This window comes from Benincasa hispida, chromosome 5, assembly GCF_027475165.1.
Source record: "Benincasa hispida cultivar pf3 chromosome 5, pf3_genome.v1.1, whole genome shotgun sequence".
Taxonomy (NCBI): domain Eukaryota; kingdom Viridiplantae; phylum Streptophyta; class Magnoliopsida; order Cucurbitales; family Cucurbitaceae; genus Benincasa; species Benincasa hispida.
Window position 1 is genome coordinate 63,015,977 of NC_143482.1, and position 20,142 is coordinate 63,036,118.

The following is a 20,142-nucleotide window of genomic DNA, read 5'->3' on the forward strand; positions in this document are numbered from 1 at the left end:
GATATTTTTTTTACTAAAGCAAAATAATAATAATACTAATAATAAATGGGCATCTTTAATGTCGGTTTTAAACTTACATTGTAGTCGAAACCGACATTAAAGTCCAAAATTCTTGTAATGTCATCTTTTTCTCCAAACCATGACAACAATTTTTATTATTTTCAATCATCCATAACTCATTAAGCCATCGTTGTTGCTCTCTCTCCAAGCTTCATTTTTCTTCTTTTCATCTTCTTCTTGAGAAAGATATTTTTTATGTTGTGATGATTGATTCATTAAAGGCTAAATTTATATATCCACTTCTTTAGAGAGTTTGTCGAGTGTACAATTTATTTTTCTAAACAATGGTAAGGATTGCTCTTGATCTCAGAAAAAGAGTCATTGTAACGATTTGATCCTTAACCGTGGAAAGGATCGAGTTTGTTCTTGCACCTAAAAAAAGAACGTTGTACGGTTCGACTCTAAGGTGTGAAAAGAGTCAAGTTTGTATGATATACCCAAGAGGGAGCTTGGAAAGTGGATGTAGGCCGGTTGTACCGAACCACTATAAAATTCTCGATGTCAATTTCTCTATCCCTCTCTTATTTAATTTTACAATTAATTTGTTATTATATTTTATTGCTTGAAATTAGTTTCAATTTTTGTTCTTCAAATTAATTGTTCATATTGGATTATTTTGATTGCTAGTTCTTTAATTTGCATACCCTTTACCAATCTTATTATTGAAATAAATTGGGTACTTGAAATTGTTAATGTTAATTTATTAATCATTTTGAAGTGAATGTATATGTATAAAACTATTGTTTAAACTAATTATTAGTAAAAATGTATTGATTTGTTTAATTGGACTAAAAATTTTTAATTAGTTTTATTAAACTTTCTCGAGGTAGAAAAATAACTTCTAAGACAAGGCCATCATAGATAAAAATATCATATTTCTAAAATTGTTAGATAGCCTTTCTGAGACTCGCGCAAGTCGAGTGAGAAGGAGGACTTTCTCTCTCGACTTGCGCGAGTCTCGGCTGATTCTGTGCTCCTTACCTAGGCTAAGAGAGTAGTCTGGGTGGTCCGGTCTTATACAAATTCTTTGTATAAAACATCCCCGTCCACGAAAAATTAATTTGAGTTAAACTGAGCTTTCCTCAAGTTAACTTCCGCTATTTTTTGGCTTAAAAAATTAATACATTTTGTGTTTCTTTAAAAAATTGGAAAAAAAAAAGATGCAGAAGAGTATTTTCTGGACTTATCAAAATGATATTTTAACAATCCTGAAATCAAGGACATAAGATCTTTTATTATGTCTGATTGAGGAAGTTCGTGCAGGTTGCATCACACACTAACACCCATCGATTATAATAAAGTTTTTAGTGGGGCCCCCAACATAAATTTGTTTGTCGAATAGTCCAACCATTTTTATTAAGATATTTTGTTGTCATACAGTTATTTATTTATGGACACCCTTTTCTATTCTTCAATTTTAATACTTATGAGCTGTGAAATGAATTTGGTTTAGTTGTATTGGTATAACTTTCTTCTTTTAAGTTGGATGTTCAATCTTTCATCCAATTCAATTTATTTTTTTAATATTTATAAAATTTAATTTTAAAATTTGAAGATATAAGTATAACTACCATTTTACTTTACGAGTAGATTTTACATCTGACTAGATGAAGATTTTACATTTGACTAGATGAAGGTTCTTAAAAAATTATAGGGTGTCAGAGCTGGTTTTAGCTCATAACCGACACAATCAATCGATGAACAAGTCTTTTCTTCAAAATTTGCTAGAACTCGAAATCATTGGACCTCACTATTTTTATTAAATAGATGTGTTACTCTTTCGATTAGTGACTTACATGAGTTGGATTGGGTTGGGTTGAAGATCTTTTGGACCAATTCGAAAATTTAAATTGGTCGGTTTGACTATCCGAATGATCCAAATAGGGTCGTCAACCCAACCCGACCCTTAAAATTTGGGTTGAGTTAGATTGTCAGATTATTTATTTATTATTGTTTTTTTATTAACTTAAAATACTTAAATTTATATGCATCATATATCAATAACTAAAATTTCATAAAACTCAAATATTAAATATCAAAATCTAAGATATGTATTATAAATTTCAAACAAACATGGTACAAATAAATGTGAGTTATAATATTATAAATTATTATATATATATATATATATTATTAGAAATTGGAGGTGGATTGTATCAACTCAAATTATAAAATTGTAATCTAAACCTATCAACCTAAAATTAAAATTAATTACATCTTTATAATTTGGGTCGAGTAATCCAAAATATTCGAGTTGTAGATCATTTGAACACTCTGGTTTCGATAAACTACACACCTTGTCTGTATGCTAAAATTGAATTATGACTTACATAGATGTTGAAACAACTGGAACATTTGAACCATTGAACAAGTCCAAAGTTAATCAATTGAAGTCATTGGTGGGAACATTGACTTTTCCTCAGATTAAACGCGTGGACAAACTTGACGCCATAGTCATTTGTTTAAACCTTCTCTGCTTTTTGTTTCTCTTGTCTGCAAATTTCTCTGCAGCTATGGAAACTAGAGACGCTATGTGGTTGATGCTTTATGTTTTCTTCTTAATCTTATCACTCCTTTCCCAACCATCTATGGCAGTTGATACCATCTTTGTAAATGATTCCATCTCTGGAGACAAAACCATTGTTTCTTCTAAAGAGATCTTCAAACTTGGTTTCTTCACTCCAGGTAAATCTTCTTCTTCTTCTTCTTCTTCTTCCAAATATTATATAGGCATTTGGTACAACAAAGTCTCTGATCAAACGGTAGTTTGGGTTGCAAACAGAGATACACCCATTTCAAATCCATCCACTTCTGTCTTGAAATTCCTAAATGGTAATTTAGTTCTCTTGAATGAGTCAAGTTTCCCTGTTTGGTCCACTAATATAAGTTCTAAACCCTTTAAATCTTTACAAGCTACCATTCAAGATGATGGGAATTTTGTACTAAAAGATGGGTCTTCTAATTCATCAAAAGATTCAGAACCCTTATGGCAAAGTTTTGATTTTCCAACTGATACTTGGCTTCCTGGTAGTAAGCTTGGACGTAATGATATTACTAAACAAACCCAACATTTGACTTCATGGAAGAACCCAGAAGATCCTGGATCTGGTATTTTCTCTCTTGAACTTGATCCTAATGGAACCAGTGCTTATTTCATTATGTGGAATAGAACTGAACAGTATTGGAGCAGTGGACCTTGGGTGGATAATATGTTTAGTTTGGTTCCTGAGATGAGGCTTAATTATATATATAATTTCAGCTTTGTAACAGCCAATAATGAAAGCTATTTCACTTACTCAATGTATAACTCTTCTGTTATATCAAGGTTTGTGATGGATGTGTCAGGACAGGCTAAACAATTCACTTGGTTGGAGAGTTCAAAGCAATGGAATTTGTTTTGGGGTCAACCAAGGCAACAATGTGAAGTTTATGCTCTTTGTGGAGCATTTGGTAGTTGTACTGAAAATTCTTCACCTATATGTAGTTGTGTGGAAGGGTTTGAGCCGAAGTCGAACCTTGAATGGGATTTGAAAGAATATTCTGCTGGGTGTAGACGAAAAACGAAATTGAAATGCGGGAATTCGGTTTCGAATGGCGATGCAGATAGATTTTTATTGATGCGTTATATGAAGTTGCCTGATCTTTCAGAGTCTGTGGCAGTTGGAAATGGTGGAGATTGTGAATCATTATGCTTAGAGAATTGTTCTTGTGTTGCTTACTCGTTTCAGAATGGTCAATGTGAAATTTGGAGTGGAGATCTCTTGGATTTAAGGCAACTATCACAAAGCGATTCGGGTGCGAGACCGTTGTATCTCAAGCTTGCAGCTTCTGAATTCTCAAGTAGGAAGAAGAATACAGGAACGATTATTGGTGTTGCTGTTGGCTCAGCTGTTGGTTTAGTAATTGTGTTGGCTGTTTTAGTGTTTCTTGTTATGAGAAGGAGGAGAATTGTAGGAAAAGGAAAAACGGTGGAGGGTTCTTTAGTGGCTTTCGAGTATAGAGATTTGGTAAATGCAACAAAGAATTTCTCACATAAACTTGGGGGAGGAGGTTTTGGTTCTGTCTTTAAAGGATCTTTGGCCGATTCGACAATCGTGGCGGTGAAGAAACTCGAGAGTGTTAGCCAAGGAGAGAAGCAATTCAGGACAGAAGTTAGCACAATTGGGACTATACAACATGTTAACTTGATTCGACTTCGTGGATTTTGTTCTGAAGGTAGTAAGAAATTGTTGGTATATGATTACATGCCAAATGGTTCTTTAGATTCTCATATTTTCCATGTCAAGAATCCTAATAATGTCTTGGAATGGAAAACAAGATATCAAATTGCCCTTGGGACTGCAAGAGGATTGGCTTATCTGCACGAGAAGTGTCGAGAGTGCATCGTACATTGTGACATCAAGCCTGAAAACATACTCTTGGATGCTCAATTTTGTCCTAAAGTAGCTGACTTTGGCTTGGCCAAGCTGTTTGGAAGAGAGTTCAGCAGAGTCCTAACAACTATGAGAGGCACAAGAGGCTACCTCGCGCCGGAGTGGATATCAGGGGTGGCAATAACAGCGAAAGCTGACGTTTTTAGCTATGGGATGATGCTTTTCGAGTTTGTATCGGGAAGAAGAAATTCAGAGCAATCTGAAGATGGAACAATCAAATTTTTCCCAAGTTTGGTTGCAAACACTATAACTCAAGAAGGTGATATCCTTAACTTGTTAGACCCAAAACTACAAGGAAATGTTGATATAGAAGAGCTGACAAAGGTGTGTAGAGTAGCCTGTTGGTGCATCCAAGATGAAGAAGTTCAAAGACCATCAATGAGTAATATTGTTCAAATTCTTGAAGGTGTTTTGGAAGTAAACAAACCGCCGATGCCAAGATCTTTACTCGCGTTTAGTGACAGCCACGAGCATCTAGTTTTCTTCACTGAATCGTCGTCTTCATCATCTTCAAACCAAAATTCCAAGACGAACTCATCGACTCCATCATCTCAGACCAAAAGCAACACATCTACAAGAAGCTCTTAGTCTTGAAACTTTGCTGGATTCCAAGGCTTTGCTCTCTCTTTTCATCTAATTCAGTATATATTCTGTCTCTCTGCTCTAAAATAAAAGCAATTTTTCAAGGATTGTTTCCTTTTGTAACTTGTTGATCTATGAGGGATCTTCATTTGCATTTTCACTGGATGTCCATATAATATATGTTCTAAAGTTTTACGTCAGATTAAAAAATGTTTCATGTGTTATTTTTTCCCTCGTACAACAAACGAAGGTATGGAAATTTGAATCTTCGACGTTAAGCCCCGTGGGTCCTATTCCAAGTATCGATCTCAGTAGCGAGCCTCTTGTCCTTATCCCAAAAGAAAAAATATATATCAACTATTGAATTAGATCATTTTAACGTACGACTTTCATTATATATCATGCGGTAAAACTCGAATTAGTTTCAGTATTATCTAAAATAGAGAATTCTTTATGGAATATTATTTCTTCCCAAAAGGAATTTTGTTTTTGTTTAGCCTATTTTGTATCCATCAGTATATCATATTTTATTCTTGCTTTCCATAACAGTATCGAGTATACTTATATACATCCCCAAAGCTAAAATTTATTTGAAGGAAAAAAATAATAATATTATAAATATCACAAATTATGTGTAAAATAGAAGTTCATTCTTAGTGTCAAAAAGTCAGATGTCACTCCCTCTACACTCTATATATATAACCATATGTCTTGTAAATACTTATTCTTAGTGTCCATGTAATTCACCTCCTACTTGTCAAATTGTCTATAAATAGTGACATTTGGTGGGTTTTGAAACACACACATTGAGCAAAAACCATGAAAATGGGAGAAAGTGGAGATTTTAGAGAAATTTCATATTTCCTATTTTGTTAATTTATTTTAATTTTATTTATTTCTATATTATGTTTAATTTATTTTATTATTATATTATATTATATTTATTTTAATATTATATTTTATTGGTATTCGTGTTCTTGTTGTGTTTCTCAAGTTCACAACACACGTTATCAACACGAGCATCTATCGTTTTCCTCACTAAAGGTAGATTAAAGGTATGTTGGTTTTTTCTCTATTCGTTATAATTAATAAATTAAATGTTGTTTTACATATTTGATATATGTTAAATTTTTAATATAAATATAAATATTTTATAATAGTGTTACTATGGAAATATTATAAAATTAGAATTTGTAGCATTTGATATTAATGGTAATAATTATTTGTCATTAGTGCTTGATACCAAAATACACATAGATGTCATAAAAATGTGATCACCAGAAAACAAATTAACTTCCTAAAGCTCGTCGTCAATGGATGACTTGAGGCTCCAAAATTTTAAATCAAAATGTTAGAGAAGACATTTTTCTACATTTCGGATATGTTAGCAATATCCGGAAAAAGGTTTTAAACAATATTTGAACTAATTGCATGTCTTATCATGGCCGAACAAAATAATGAGTTATTGATGAAAATCATGAATCTCGACCAACTAGAATAATACCATTTCCTGAAGTGAATGCTGTGAATGTTAATAATCGTGGTCGAGGTCGTGACCGTGGTAGAGGAAGAAATAATTATTATTTTCGTGATGGTCGTTCTAATTATTCAAATTTCAAAAGAATCACACAAAATGATGGTCACAAAGGAAAAGCTCCCTAAGATAAGAGTTCAAAAAGGTTGAAAATAAATGCTTCAAAGACGGAATAACCAGGCATTGGTCACGTACCTGTTGTACTTCAAAAAACTTAGTTGATCTCTATCAAGTCTCCTTTAAGAAAAAAGAGAAAAATGTGGAAGCAAATTCTGCATACTAGGATAATATTTTTCCAAACTGACAATGCTGAAAACAAAAATCAATACAATATTAGGTTCTGCAAACCTGATTGAAGAATTTGGAAAAACAAATATTATTTTGCCTAGAGGAAAAAAATTTACAATTGACAATGCATTGTTCTCTAATCAATCAAAGAAAAATTTACTTAGTTTTAAAGATATACGTTGCAATGGTTATCATATTGAGACTGATAGAAAGAATAATATGAAGTATCTTTATATCATATTTACTGTCTCATATGAAAAATGTATACTAGAAGTGTTGCTTGCTTTATCTTTTAGATTATATTATACTCATATACGAGTAATTGAAACATATGCAACAATAAAATTGAAGTTCATGAATTCAGACATATTTACAATTTGGCATGACAGATTGGGTCATTCAGGATCTATAGTGATGAGAAGAATTATTGAGAATTTAAATGCACATCCATTAAAGAGCCATAAGATTCTTCAATCTAATGAATTATCATGGTTTGCTTGCTCTCAAGAAAAATTGATAATTAGACCATCACCAGCTAAAGTGGGGATTGAATCACATGCATTTTTAGAACAAATTCATGGTGATATATGTGGACTTATTAACCCACCAAGTGAACCATTAGATATGTTATGGTATTAATAGACGCATCCAGCAGATGGTCACACATGTGTTTATTATAAAGTCGAAATCTTGCATTTGCAAGATTACTTGCTCAAATAATTAAGTTAAGAGTATAATTTTCTTATTATACAATTAAGACAATTAAGATCATTCATCTTGATAATCCTGGTGAATTTATAACTCAAGTTTTTTATAATTATTGTATGTCAATTGGGATAAATGTTGAACATCCTGTAGCTCATATTCATACACAAAATGTAGCCCATGTTCATACACAAAATATAGCTCATGTTCATACACAAAATGGTTTAGCAGAATCATTCATAAAACATCTGCAATTAGTTACAAGACCATTACTTATGAGAGCTAAGCTTCCTACATCTGTATAGGGATATGTTATTTTGCATGTAGCATCACTTATACGCATTAGGTCAGTAGCTTATCATAAATACTCGCTATTACAATTAGCTTATTGCCATGAGTCAAATATTTCTCATCTGAGATATATGTTCCAATTGCTCCACCAGAATGTACTAAGATGGATCCTCAAAGGAGGTTAGGAATATATAGTAGATATGTTTCCCCATCAATTATTAAATATCTTGAACCCATGATGGGTGATGTATTTACTATACGATTTGTTGATTGTCATTTTAATGAGACAAATTTTCCAACATTATGGGAGGAATTAAAAAAATGGAAAAAAATTACATGGATTGCATCGTTATTATCTTATTTAGATCCCCGTACAGATCAACGTGAACTTGAAGTTTAGAAAATAATTCATTTGAAAATATATCAAATCAATTACTAGATGCATTTATAGATACAAAGAAAATAACTAAGTCACATATACCAACTACAAATGTTCTATCGAAAACTGATATCCCAACACAGCAAGTTGTCACTAATGAGTTTGGAACATACTAGAAGCGTGGTAGACTAGTGAGTTCCAAAGATAAAAATCCTCAAAAAAAAAAAAAATAGTTAAGAAGAGTTGGTTGAGGATATAAATACCCATGAAGAAATCCTTGATATGACTAGTGAAAAAGGTGAAATACGTAAAGACAATAATGAAATTTTAATAAACTATGTTATGACAAAAAAAAAAAAAAAAGGAATCGAACTAGTGTAGTTATTCACAACATTTTTGTGCATAATGTTGCTCTTGATATTATATCAAAAAGTGAGGATCTTGAACAAAAATTTATTGAAGAATGTCAGCATAGAAAAGATTGGCTTCAATGGAAAGAAGCAATCAAGGTAGAATTAAACTCACTTTCAAAACATTAGGTTTTTGGACCAATAGTTCGAACACCAGAAGGTGTCAATCGGGTACAAATGGGTATTTGTGAGGAAAATAAATGAAAATAATGTGGACAAGATATAAAGCAAGATTAGTTGCACAAAGTTTTTCACAAAGACCTGGTATTGATTATGAGGAGACGTATTCTCCCGTGGTGGATGCAATTACATTAAGATATTTAATTGGTTTGATTGTGTATGAAAATCTAGATATGCATCTTATGGATATAGTTATAACATATTTATATGGATCTCTTGATAATAATATTTATATATGAATCCCAGAAGGATTTAAGGTACTTGAAACATATAAATCAAATTTTCGAGAATTGTATTCAATAAAGTTACAGAGACCACTATATGGATTACAACAAGCAGAACAAATATGGTACAATCACCTAAGTGGATATTTACTGAAAGAAGGATATCAAAACAATCCAATATGTCAATGTGTTTTTATAAAGAAATCACAATCCGGATTTGTTATTGTAACTGTATACCTTGATGACTTAAATATAATGGGGACTCCTGAAGAGCTTTCAAAGACAATATAATTTCTTAAGAAAGAATATGAGATTAAAGATCTCGGAAGAAATATTTTTTGTCTTGGCTTATAAATTGAGCATTTAGTAGATGAGATATTTGTTCATCAGTCGACTATATAGGAAAAGTTTTGAAAATGTTGTATATGGACAAAGCACATCCATTGAACATTCCAATGGATGTTCGTTCATTAGATGTGAAGAAAGATATATTTCGACCTCGAGATGATAATGAAGAACTTCTTGGCCTCGAAGTACCATATCTTAGTGCAATTGGTGTACTTATGTATCTTGCTAATAATATAAGACCATATATTGTAGGTTATAGTTTATTATGTATGTATGTTGGTGTTCGAAATGCGAGCAGAGTCCAACATTGGCTAGATAAGGGAATAGCCAAGGGTATTATAAAAAAGGATAACTATCTCCAATGGTAAAAGGTCTTAGCTAGCTTTTGGGAGAATCCAAAAGTAACATTAGGAAGATTTAAGCCTGCAGTGGACAATATCATACTTTCACTTGCCAAGTTTTTTTTTTTTGTTTGAGTATATGATCAGTTAGGTAAGTTATTAGAGTAGGTCGTTTGAGATGATTGATGGAAATGGTGGTCGAAGTTGGGTGGCCAATTGGGAACATCAAAGTTTTCGCTGCTGGAGATGGTAGTTGTGTGAAGTTAGATGTCGGAAGTGAAGGGTGTTTGAACTCCCACGCAGAAGCGGATTGTGACCCAATTTTCCGTAAATTTATTAGCATGATATATTTCTTCTCCAATAAAAAGATATTGGAACAAAATTAAGCATATACTCCATTATCTTTGAGGAACGATTGATATAGGTTTGTTTTATTCAAATAAATCGAATTTTGATTTGGTTGGTTATGCACATTCTAGATATTTATCTAATCTACACAAACCTAGATCTCAAACAAATTATCTATTCACATATGGAGGAACTGTTGTATCATGGCGGTCAGTGAAACAGACCATAATGGCTAGTTCCTTCAATCAGCTGGAATTCTTGCAATTTACGAGGCTAGTCGAGAATGTGTATGGCTAAGATTAATGACTTAGCACATTCGTGGAACATGTAGTTTGTCGTCTAGTAAAAATCTTCCAACGATATTATATGAAGACAACACAATATGCATATCCCAAATCAAAGAGGATATATTAAAGGAGATATAACAAAGCATATTTCACCAAAGATTTTCTACACTTATGATCTTGAAGAAAATGATGACATTACTGTACAACAAATTTGTTCGAATGATAACTTAGCAAAATTATTTACAAAATCATTACTAACCACAACATATGAGAAATTGGTGCACAATATTAGAATGCGGCGAATCAGAGATCTTAAGTGATGTTTCCATGGGGAGTAAATATACTATATTCTTTTTAAGAGTATTAGATTATATGAAATATCTACTATTTTTCCTTCACTAGATATTTTTTCCATTAGGTTTTTTCTTAGTAAGGTTTTATCGAGACATATTATATATATATATATATATATATATATATATGTAATGGGTATCTAAGGGGGAGAATTATAAATAACATAAATATATGTAAAATAGACACTCATTCTTAGTGTAAAAAAGCCAAATGTCACCCCTCTACACTCCATTTATATAGCCATGTGTCTTGTAAATACTCATTCTTAGTGTCTATGTAATCTACCTTCTACTTGTCAAATTACCTATAGTGACATTTAGTGAGTTTTGAAACACACACATTGGACAAAATCTATGAAATGGAGATTTTAGAGAAATTTATATTTCATGTTTTGTTAATTAATTAATTTATATATTATGTTTAATTTATTTTAATATTTATTTATTTTATTATTATATTATATTTTATTCTATTGGTATCCGTATTCATATCGTGCTGTTCAACTACGCAACAAATAATACATAAAAAGTTTGTTTTCTTTTGCAACTTCATACTTACTAAATTCAGGTTCTTAAAATTGTGAGCCAAACATGATAAAGGCTCCACTTTTATTTTGATATTAACTTCTCAACTACATGGATATTATTTGAGTTGTGAGCGTTCTCATGTGATTTTGGAGATCATATTGAATTATTGGTACAGTTTAAATATTTATAAATTAATAAACTAAGGTTGTTTAATTCAATTCAAACAAACTACAGAGATAAATGCTCAAATCTCTCTTACCTCTCTCAACTCCTAGTAGAATTTACACCTAAAAAGAAACAGTAAATTAAATCAATTTATCGTAGTAATAATAATAATAAAGAAATTATCAAAAATGAGTTTTCATCTTATAAAACTAGCATTTTTTTTGAAAATTCGTTGAAATAATTTTTCTCAATCCATCTCGAGCGAGATCGACTACTGAGATTTAATTAAAAAAGTTAACTTTCTTTTTTTAATTTTTCGATTGTTTTGACCCTTTTGGGTCTTTCTCGGTACATCTCGACAAATTAAACATCGAGATTCTACTATTTTTTCTAAAAATTATTTAATCTACTAAAATCTTATATCAAATGTTATATATTTTCAAAATTTCCCCAAAATCGACTATCTTTGCAAATTTTTTATTTTCAAATCAATTTACCAATTATTTTTTGGATAGTCAGGTGATTGATTTTGGTTTTTAAATTTTGGAAAAGATTAATTTTTTTTTAAAAAAAGGTAAAATATAGAAAATATATAAAGTCACTGTATTAATCTCGAGCATATTAACACTAAACTCGGTGAAAGGTCAGATTAATACTGAAATTTTATATATTTTTCTTATCTTATCTTTTTTTTTTTTTTTTGTAAAATTTAATCTTTCCTAAAGTTTAAAAACCAAAGTGCATTCATCCAACTGGAAAAAAAAAATCTAATTGGTAAATTCATTTTGAAATTTATAAATTTATACAATTAAGGAAACAAAAATTGAATTGAAAATTTGAAAAAATAGGTAAGAATTGAATATAATATTTGGTAAACATAACAGAATTTGAAGAGAATTTGAAAATATATAAGATTTGGTATAAATTGTGGGTAGATTACATAATATTTAGAAAAATTAGTAGAATGTCGGTGTTTAATCTACCAAGATGTAGCTAGAAACGTCCAAAAGGGCCAAAACAATCGATAAGTTAGAAAAAGTTATTTTTTTTTTAAATTTTCGGTGGTCAATCTCACTTGAGATGTCGAGAAAAACTATTTGGATGAATTTTAAAAAAGATACTAGTTTTATAAAATTAAAACTTCAACGTACTATTTCTGACATTTTTCCATAATAATTCAAGAGTGAGAGAAATTTTCTCGATTGATTCTAGAAACCTATCGAGAGCATTGCCTAAGCAATTCCAACGTATGCAATAAGATATTTAATTTTAAGTCTCAATCTACATATAAGTGAGAAGTTGAACTTCTCAATTTTTATAAGATTGTTTTTGTGATTCCAAAAACAAAACCATAAAAGTGTAATTATTGGAGTTTGCACTATGGATGACCCAATGGGAGAAAAATGAAATAGTTCTCTTGCTCCCTCGTTGTCTTTCCTCTCTCATAGATCGCTCTCCTCTCTCTCTTTCTCACACGGTATCATGCTCAGATTTTGTTCTCTAGCACTCAAACTATGCTTATTTATTTTTTTAAAATATTTTAATTATTTTTTGGTGTGAGTGATGGGAGAGGGAAGCATAGAGATGGATGCACCTTAAGATGCATCCTAGTATTTCCCAAGGGAAAAGCTATGGTAATTTTGTAAAGTTTCATGATGATGATGTAAACAAAAGAAAACTAGATGGAAAGTGAGAGAGAAGAAGAAGAAAAAAGAAAAGAAAAGAAAAAGGAAAGAAATCACAGGGAAGATTGTAAAGATTTTGAGCTACAAATTACCTTGACAGAAGTTCAAGTTGTGGAATAGCCTCTTCTTCTGTAGCATTTTTTTTTCCAAACAAAAAATAGTTGGAAGGATTGTCGTAACAAAATCAATAAAACTAATCTTTTAGCTTACCTGTCTTGAAAAACCATTTTAGCAAACCTATGTGTATAAACAGAAAGAGAAGAAGATGAAGTAAGTGATTTTCGTTTGAACATTTGTAAAATCTAAAAGTTTGAGAGAAAAAAGAGATGATTCATACGTTGAAAGTGGATGTAGGTCTTTTATGACCGAGTCACTATAATAGATCTGTTTCAATTCTTCTCCTCTTCGTGTTTGTTACCTTGTATGCTTGTTTTCCTTTACCATTGATCACCAGTCTCCATTTGAGCATCTCAAACAAGAAAAAACAAACAAAATATAGAAAGTGAAGGGAATCGATTTCCCACAATGGAAGCGAGAGATCACTTGTGCCTTTGAAATCGTTTTACATAACTTAATTCAACAGAAGAATAACAAAAACTTATAGGATAAACCATACACTCTTAAGCATACTTCTAGAAGAATTTAGAGAGGAAAAGGAAGATCAATACATACCATTGAAGTCACACTTCTTCTCGCTTCCTCTCCACAGCAAAATCACGAACCGTTAGTTTCTTCTCTCGAACTTGAACACCACATGCAACAACATAAGAGCAAAAATCAATGAGTTATTTTTAATTTAAAATTCAAAAACCAATTTTTAATGTTATTATATTAACTAATTAATATAATTAAACTATATATTATATCTCATATAATATATAACCTATAGTTTATATATTATATGGTATATCCAACCAACGATCCTAATTACCTAATAATTGATGCTTTAAGTCTCGTAAGGTCCCATAGTTTGTAGTTATATTGAACAAACATTTTATTTATGTAATAAAATATATGATATGTTATTTCAAAATTAGTTGCATTAACCAGAAACCAATAAACTAACATCCAAGGTTATCTTGTAGCTTCAACATATATGTAGAGACATACGGGTGGATCATGTTTAAGTGATAACCTAAATGGTCTGTAGTAGATGAATAAGGTTGGATACCTTATTATGGTGACACTACAAGTATGACCCGCTTTGTAGATGTTACAATTGTTGTAAAGTGCTATAAATGATCTAATCCTGATCATTCATTTGGAGACATATGAGCGGGGATATTCTATACAAAGGACTTTGTATAAGACTAGACCATGAAATGTTTAATCTCATTATATAATATCGTTCATAATAGAGACTTATATTTCACCAGAATGACCATAGGTAACATGACCTGAATTCTAAGTGAGTTGTGAACTCCTGTCTATGAAGGTAGTCTTTTGATTTATATGGGTGAGAATGACCAGATCGCCAAGTCAACAAGCTTACCATTTTGGGGATTCGTCTGATTGGGGAGCTGGGAACACAGCTACACAAAAATAAATTCACTCCTTCACCAATGTCGGGGCAAGTAAATAAATTGCTCCTTTAAGGGTTGATTCCGAGACTTGAACAATGTGGGCCACACCCTTTTCTGGTCCGAGAGGGGTTTGGTCATAGTTGGACTATGATTTATTGTTCATTAGAGGGATTAATGGTACTTAAGCAGTTAGATGGAACTGTTGGGATTGGTGTCCTAATTCTCCCGGTGGTCTTGCAGTTTGTAAACACCTCTGTAAATACATAGTTATTAATAAAATAAATGTTATTTTATTTGCAATTACTCATATCCAATAAACTAAGATCCGTGTTTATTTCATGTAACTTAAGCATGTATGTGAAACATACAAGTAGATCATGCCTTAAGTAATAACCTAAATGGTCTGTAGTATAAGGATAAAGGAGGGATACCTTATCCTGGTGATACTACGGATACGGTCCGCTTTATGATATTTATAAGTGTTATAAAGTGTTACAAATGGTCTGATCCTAACCATTCATGTGGAGACATGTGAGCGGGGGTGTCCCATATAAAGAGTTTGTATAAGATCGGACCACGAGATGTTTAGTCTCTTTATATAACACCGTTGATAATTGAGACTTACATTTCACTAAAATGACCATAGATGACATAACCTTAATTCTGAGTGTTTTGGGAATTCCTGCCTATGAGGGCGGTCCTTAGATTAATATGAGTGAGAGTGGCTAGATTTCCAACTCAACAAGCCTACCTTTTGGGGATTCGTCTGATTGGGGAGCTAGAAACTCAGTTACATAAGATGGAATTCACTCATTCCCCGAAACAGGGGTAAGTAGATAAATTGCTCCCTTAAAGGCTGATTTCAGGACTTGAATATAGTGGCCACACCCTCTCTTTGGAAGAGAGGACTCAGTCATAGTAGGACTATGACTTATTGTTCATTAGAGAAATCAGTGGTATTTAAGGAGTTAGATGTAACTACAAGGGCAAAACGGTAAATTGACTCAGCTGTACTTATGAGCGTTTTGTGAAGGGTCATCACATTGTTGATTGGTTATATGGACATAGAAATATATCTGTAGTGAGAAGAGTGCAACTGTCAGTCTTTGGTTGAGTGTCTGGCAGTAAACAGATGGTAGATCTCGTGACTAAAGAGTTTAGTCAGTTATTCACGTACCCTTAGAGCTTCAAGCTACAGGTCCATGAGATCTCATTGGTAGCTCAATGGGTTCAAGTTGAGAATCAGATTTTGGGTTAGTTTGAAGTGTTCAAATTAAAAAGAGAAAATTCAATTATATGTGATATAATTGGTGTGATGTATTAGATACATTAATTGGAGGAACTAATATAAATATGATTTTTATTAAGTACCATAAAAAAGAAAAAGAATTATGGTTTATATGTTTCATATGATAAAATATTAAAACTATAGGTTATAAATATAATATGATAAGTTGATTATCATATTTATTTATAATATATTAATTATATGATAATTAATTCTTTTTCTCTAATAAACGATTGAGTGGAAGGTTATTAGAAGTTTTATGGTAACCGTGGGATAAAAGGAAAATTGTTTTCCAAACAACTTTGTTGTTGATTCACTCAGAAGAATTTCACAGAAAAAGGCTATCAAGTAAAAATAGTTTTTCTAAGCGATAGGTGTTGAGAGCATACACGATCGTTGATCATTACTACACAATCAAGTAGCAAAGTCTATGCGATAGGCTTCTATTTACAAAACGATCGAGTACATCATCTATGTGATAGATAGTGTTCTAATCTCCCACTTACTTGATCGTCTACTCGATCGTATAGCTCATATCTTCCTTAATTCAAGATCATAAAGAGTCCACAACTCCTTAGATTTTCACACCGAGAATACCAAGGTAACATTTGTGGTGGTGTTCTAACTCAATACGTGAATCGAGTTGGACTCAATTAGGTTCGAGGAGCATTTAGACGTTCGTGGAGATCATGTTTCTATTCGTTGCTTTCGAGTGTTGCTGTGGATGCATTGGAGATTGATCAAGGGATACTTGAAGAATGGTTCTTCAAAGGTACGCATACTCTATCCCTTGAATCCTATTGTGGAATGCTGTAATTTCTGTTGATGCATAATCTGTTCGTTTTCATTTAAGATTGTAATTTGTTGTGTAATTTCTGTTGATGCATAATCTGTTCATTCAGAACTACACCTGTTTGTGATTTCCTTCAATTGGTATCAGAGCCAGGTTGTTCTGATATTCCAAACTCCATTACTGTATTGAACTTCTTTTACAGTCGTGGTGGGTTTTAAGTGTTCTGCAATGCGTTTAAAAGTTAAATGTGTTTGTGGATGTGTTGATGAATGTTTACTGGATGATTTCCTCTGTTTAAAGTTTTATTTAAGTTTACAAATTGTTAATTTGTAAGGGTCCCTACGTTTTTGGGCATTATTAACAAGCAATCGAGTCTGTATTCAAAGGTTTGAAGTTTTTTTGAATCGTTCGTGATGAAGTTTCGAAGCATGGAGATAAGTTCTCATTGAGAAAGAAGACCAAGGGTTGGTCGCATCATGTAGCCCAAGCTAAACGATCGTGTAGAAAAGTTCTACCAGATCGTGTAGTATTTACTAAACGATCGTACAACTAATGCTAAATGAAGGGGTAAAGTGTTTACTTTATCGTGTAGTGTTGGTTGCTCGATCGTGTGGACGCTTAGGGTAAACAATCGCATAGAGTATTTGATGCTCGTCATATAATAGAAGGCGTGCACACTAAACGATCGTGTAGTTCATCATGCTTCATCACATAGTCACTGACTACACGATCACCCGGTATACGATACCTTACGCTTGCTCAACGATCGTTTAGACAATTATGTTTCACCGCATCGTTGTCATCTACCTGATCGTTTAAGACATGCGTTGCACGATCGCATGACCTTTATGCTTCATTGCATAGTCAAAAGTACACGATCGTTGCTAAACGATCGTTTATGCTCATACAGTGTTGCAAGGTGATCACAAGAATTTGTTACGCGATCAAGGAAACACGATCTTCGCCTAGACGGTTCAAGACCCGATTCGCCTGTTTGAACCGGTGGACTCATTGTTCTTTGTAATAGTTAGCTTTGTTTTTCTTGAGAATTTTAGGCTAATTATCTCAGTTCATCAACTTTTACTTAATGTACATGAGTTGTATGTTTGTTTATATTCCATACTGTATGACATATAGATTATGCATTTTATTCAGCATCATATATTATAAGTGCTATAATATAGTTAATGGCATGATAAAATTACAAGAAAGCATGCTCATGCATCATAAAATATAAGAGTTATATTTATGCATGCATTAAGCATATTCATGCATCATCTTTCTATTATAAGAGTTATAGTATAAGGGTGTATGAGAGCATGTATGCTTGGTTCATTGCTTTGTTATATAAGTGTTATATACCAGTAGTAATGAATGAACAATACATGAAACATGACACTGAGGTTTATTTATTAGAGTTATGAATGCCTTGTATGTGTTGCTTTGCATTGTGGTTAGTTTTAGGTGTTTCCTGTTATAAGTGTTATAATGGAAATTAGAACTAAAATCAATAAGAAAGAGTTGCATGCGAACTTAGGTGAACTCATGTTTTAAAAGGGTTTTAAAATTGGATTGAGATAGACCTAAGTTCATGGTTCTAATGCGATTAGATACCTAAGCTTAATCTTTTTAATCGGTTTAATAGGATTAAATTGATTTCCAATAAAAGATTAAATTTCTATTAAATCTATCTATAAAGGACCTTTTGTCTAAGGTGGGTTCTGTCTAGGCTGGGGTATTTAAGTTGATGGAAACGGAACACCCTTACCTGGGAACCTACCTGGAAAGGTGAATTAGATAGATTTGCTACAAGCATGCAACAATTGATCAAAGGCTTCATTAAAGAGTTTAATGAATGATAGTCAAAAGTTGTTCAACTTTCCAAAGTAAGAGTTACTTTTGGGCAAACCTAAAAAGTCACTTAGTTAAAATCGTTAGCCATGTTTTTTTCTAAGTAAACTAAACCCTAGATTATAAAATACTTAGTGAGAGGAAAAGATATATATGATATGTTAATTCCACTCGCGTTTCTCCCTGAATGTTCACGTTGTGAGATTCATGCTTGGCCTCATGGTGCCCTAGAAGCATCCCCCTATAGATGGTGTTTGCATGAGTCAATATCAAGGTAGACAGAGAGAGTATTTATAGTAAGTGGATAAAGGATGTGTGTCAACATGTCCTACAGTCTCCTTCATTGGTTTGCACCGTGATATCTTCTTACACGACCTCGTGGCGTCCTGGGAGCGTGCCCATTCGGATGGTTTGTGTGGTTGGCCAATATCAAGGTGAACTCTAGAAATGGATAGGCCCGCTTTAGTTTTTTCCTCAATTGTATTTTTTTCCTTCGAATTGGTTGCTTAGGGTGGAACTCTAGGACCTAAAATGAAGGGTCACACTTACGGGAAATTTTTAAGCAAGTTGATGATTTCTTGACCAAATCAATGATGGTTAGTCGTTATAGGAACAAGAGTTGTTCTGGTATTAATGACTGGTTGAGAGTGTCTTAGTTCAGAGGAGGGATAAATTGACTACCCTACAGTGACTTTTGTCCTAAACCACTGAAGCATCTTTGCAAAACTAGATGTCATATGAGGTTCATTTAGATTTTGCTAAACCAAATTGGATTTTATTTTTAAGAGTATTTGCTAAAATCTAATGTAGCTTAATTTGTTTGTTTTTCAGCAACATGTATGATTTTCCATTCGTTGCCTTTTTTATTTTGATCGATTACATACATTATAAATAGTCTCTTAAAACATATTCCATGCTAAACGACCTTGAGTGTCCTCAAGTCCTAACCCTTGATGCACCACGAAATGTTCATAATGCATATGAGGTGTGAATGAAGGCTAATTCGATGGCCAGACTTCACATTTTGGCTAGCATACCTGATACATTGGCCAAGAGGGTTGAGAACATGGTCATGGCACGTGAGATCATGGACTCGTTGCAAGAATTATTTAAACATCAGTTCTCACTTTTTGAGCAAAAATGGATGGATGACAAACAAACTAGTAATGTCAGTTCCCAAGATAACCTCCAGTCTTTCTTGAATGTCAAGAGACTAGAAGAGAAAGCAATTGTTGCTGACTCAGATGAGGTTCATCGATGAGGATTGATCTCTGAAATGGAACTTGGAGCTTATTTAGGTTCTGATACTGATCCCACTACTCTCTAGAAGAGGAGGAAGTCTAAAGACAGTGAATATGATTTATTTGTCTTGGAGACGTGTTTGGTTGAGAATGATGATTCTGGCTGGATACTTGATTCAGGTGCTACTAATCACGTAAGTTCTTCCTACCAAGGATTTAGTTCCTGGAAACGTTATCTGTTACTAGATAATATTTTTGTAGTTCCTTATATTAAGAAGAACTTAATCTTGGTTTCTTGTCTGATT

The 20,142-nt window shown here is 32.5% G+C and overlaps 1 protein-coding gene across 1 annotated transcript; it reads left to right on the top strand.

The window, feature by feature from the left end:
• The first annotated feature begins 2,475 nt into the window (after window positions 1–2,475).
• LOC120070060 (S-locus lectin protein kinase family protein) lies at window positions 2,476–5,353 on the top strand. Its single transcript, XM_039021911.2, has one exon. The coding sequence runs from the start codon at window positions 2,574–2,576 to the stop codon at window positions 5,079–5,081; it is 2,508 nt and encodes an 835-aa protein (XP_038877839.1). The 5' UTR covers window positions 2,476–2,573; the 3' UTR covers window positions 5,082–5,353.
• Window positions 5,354–20,142: the final 14,789 nt, after the last annotated feature.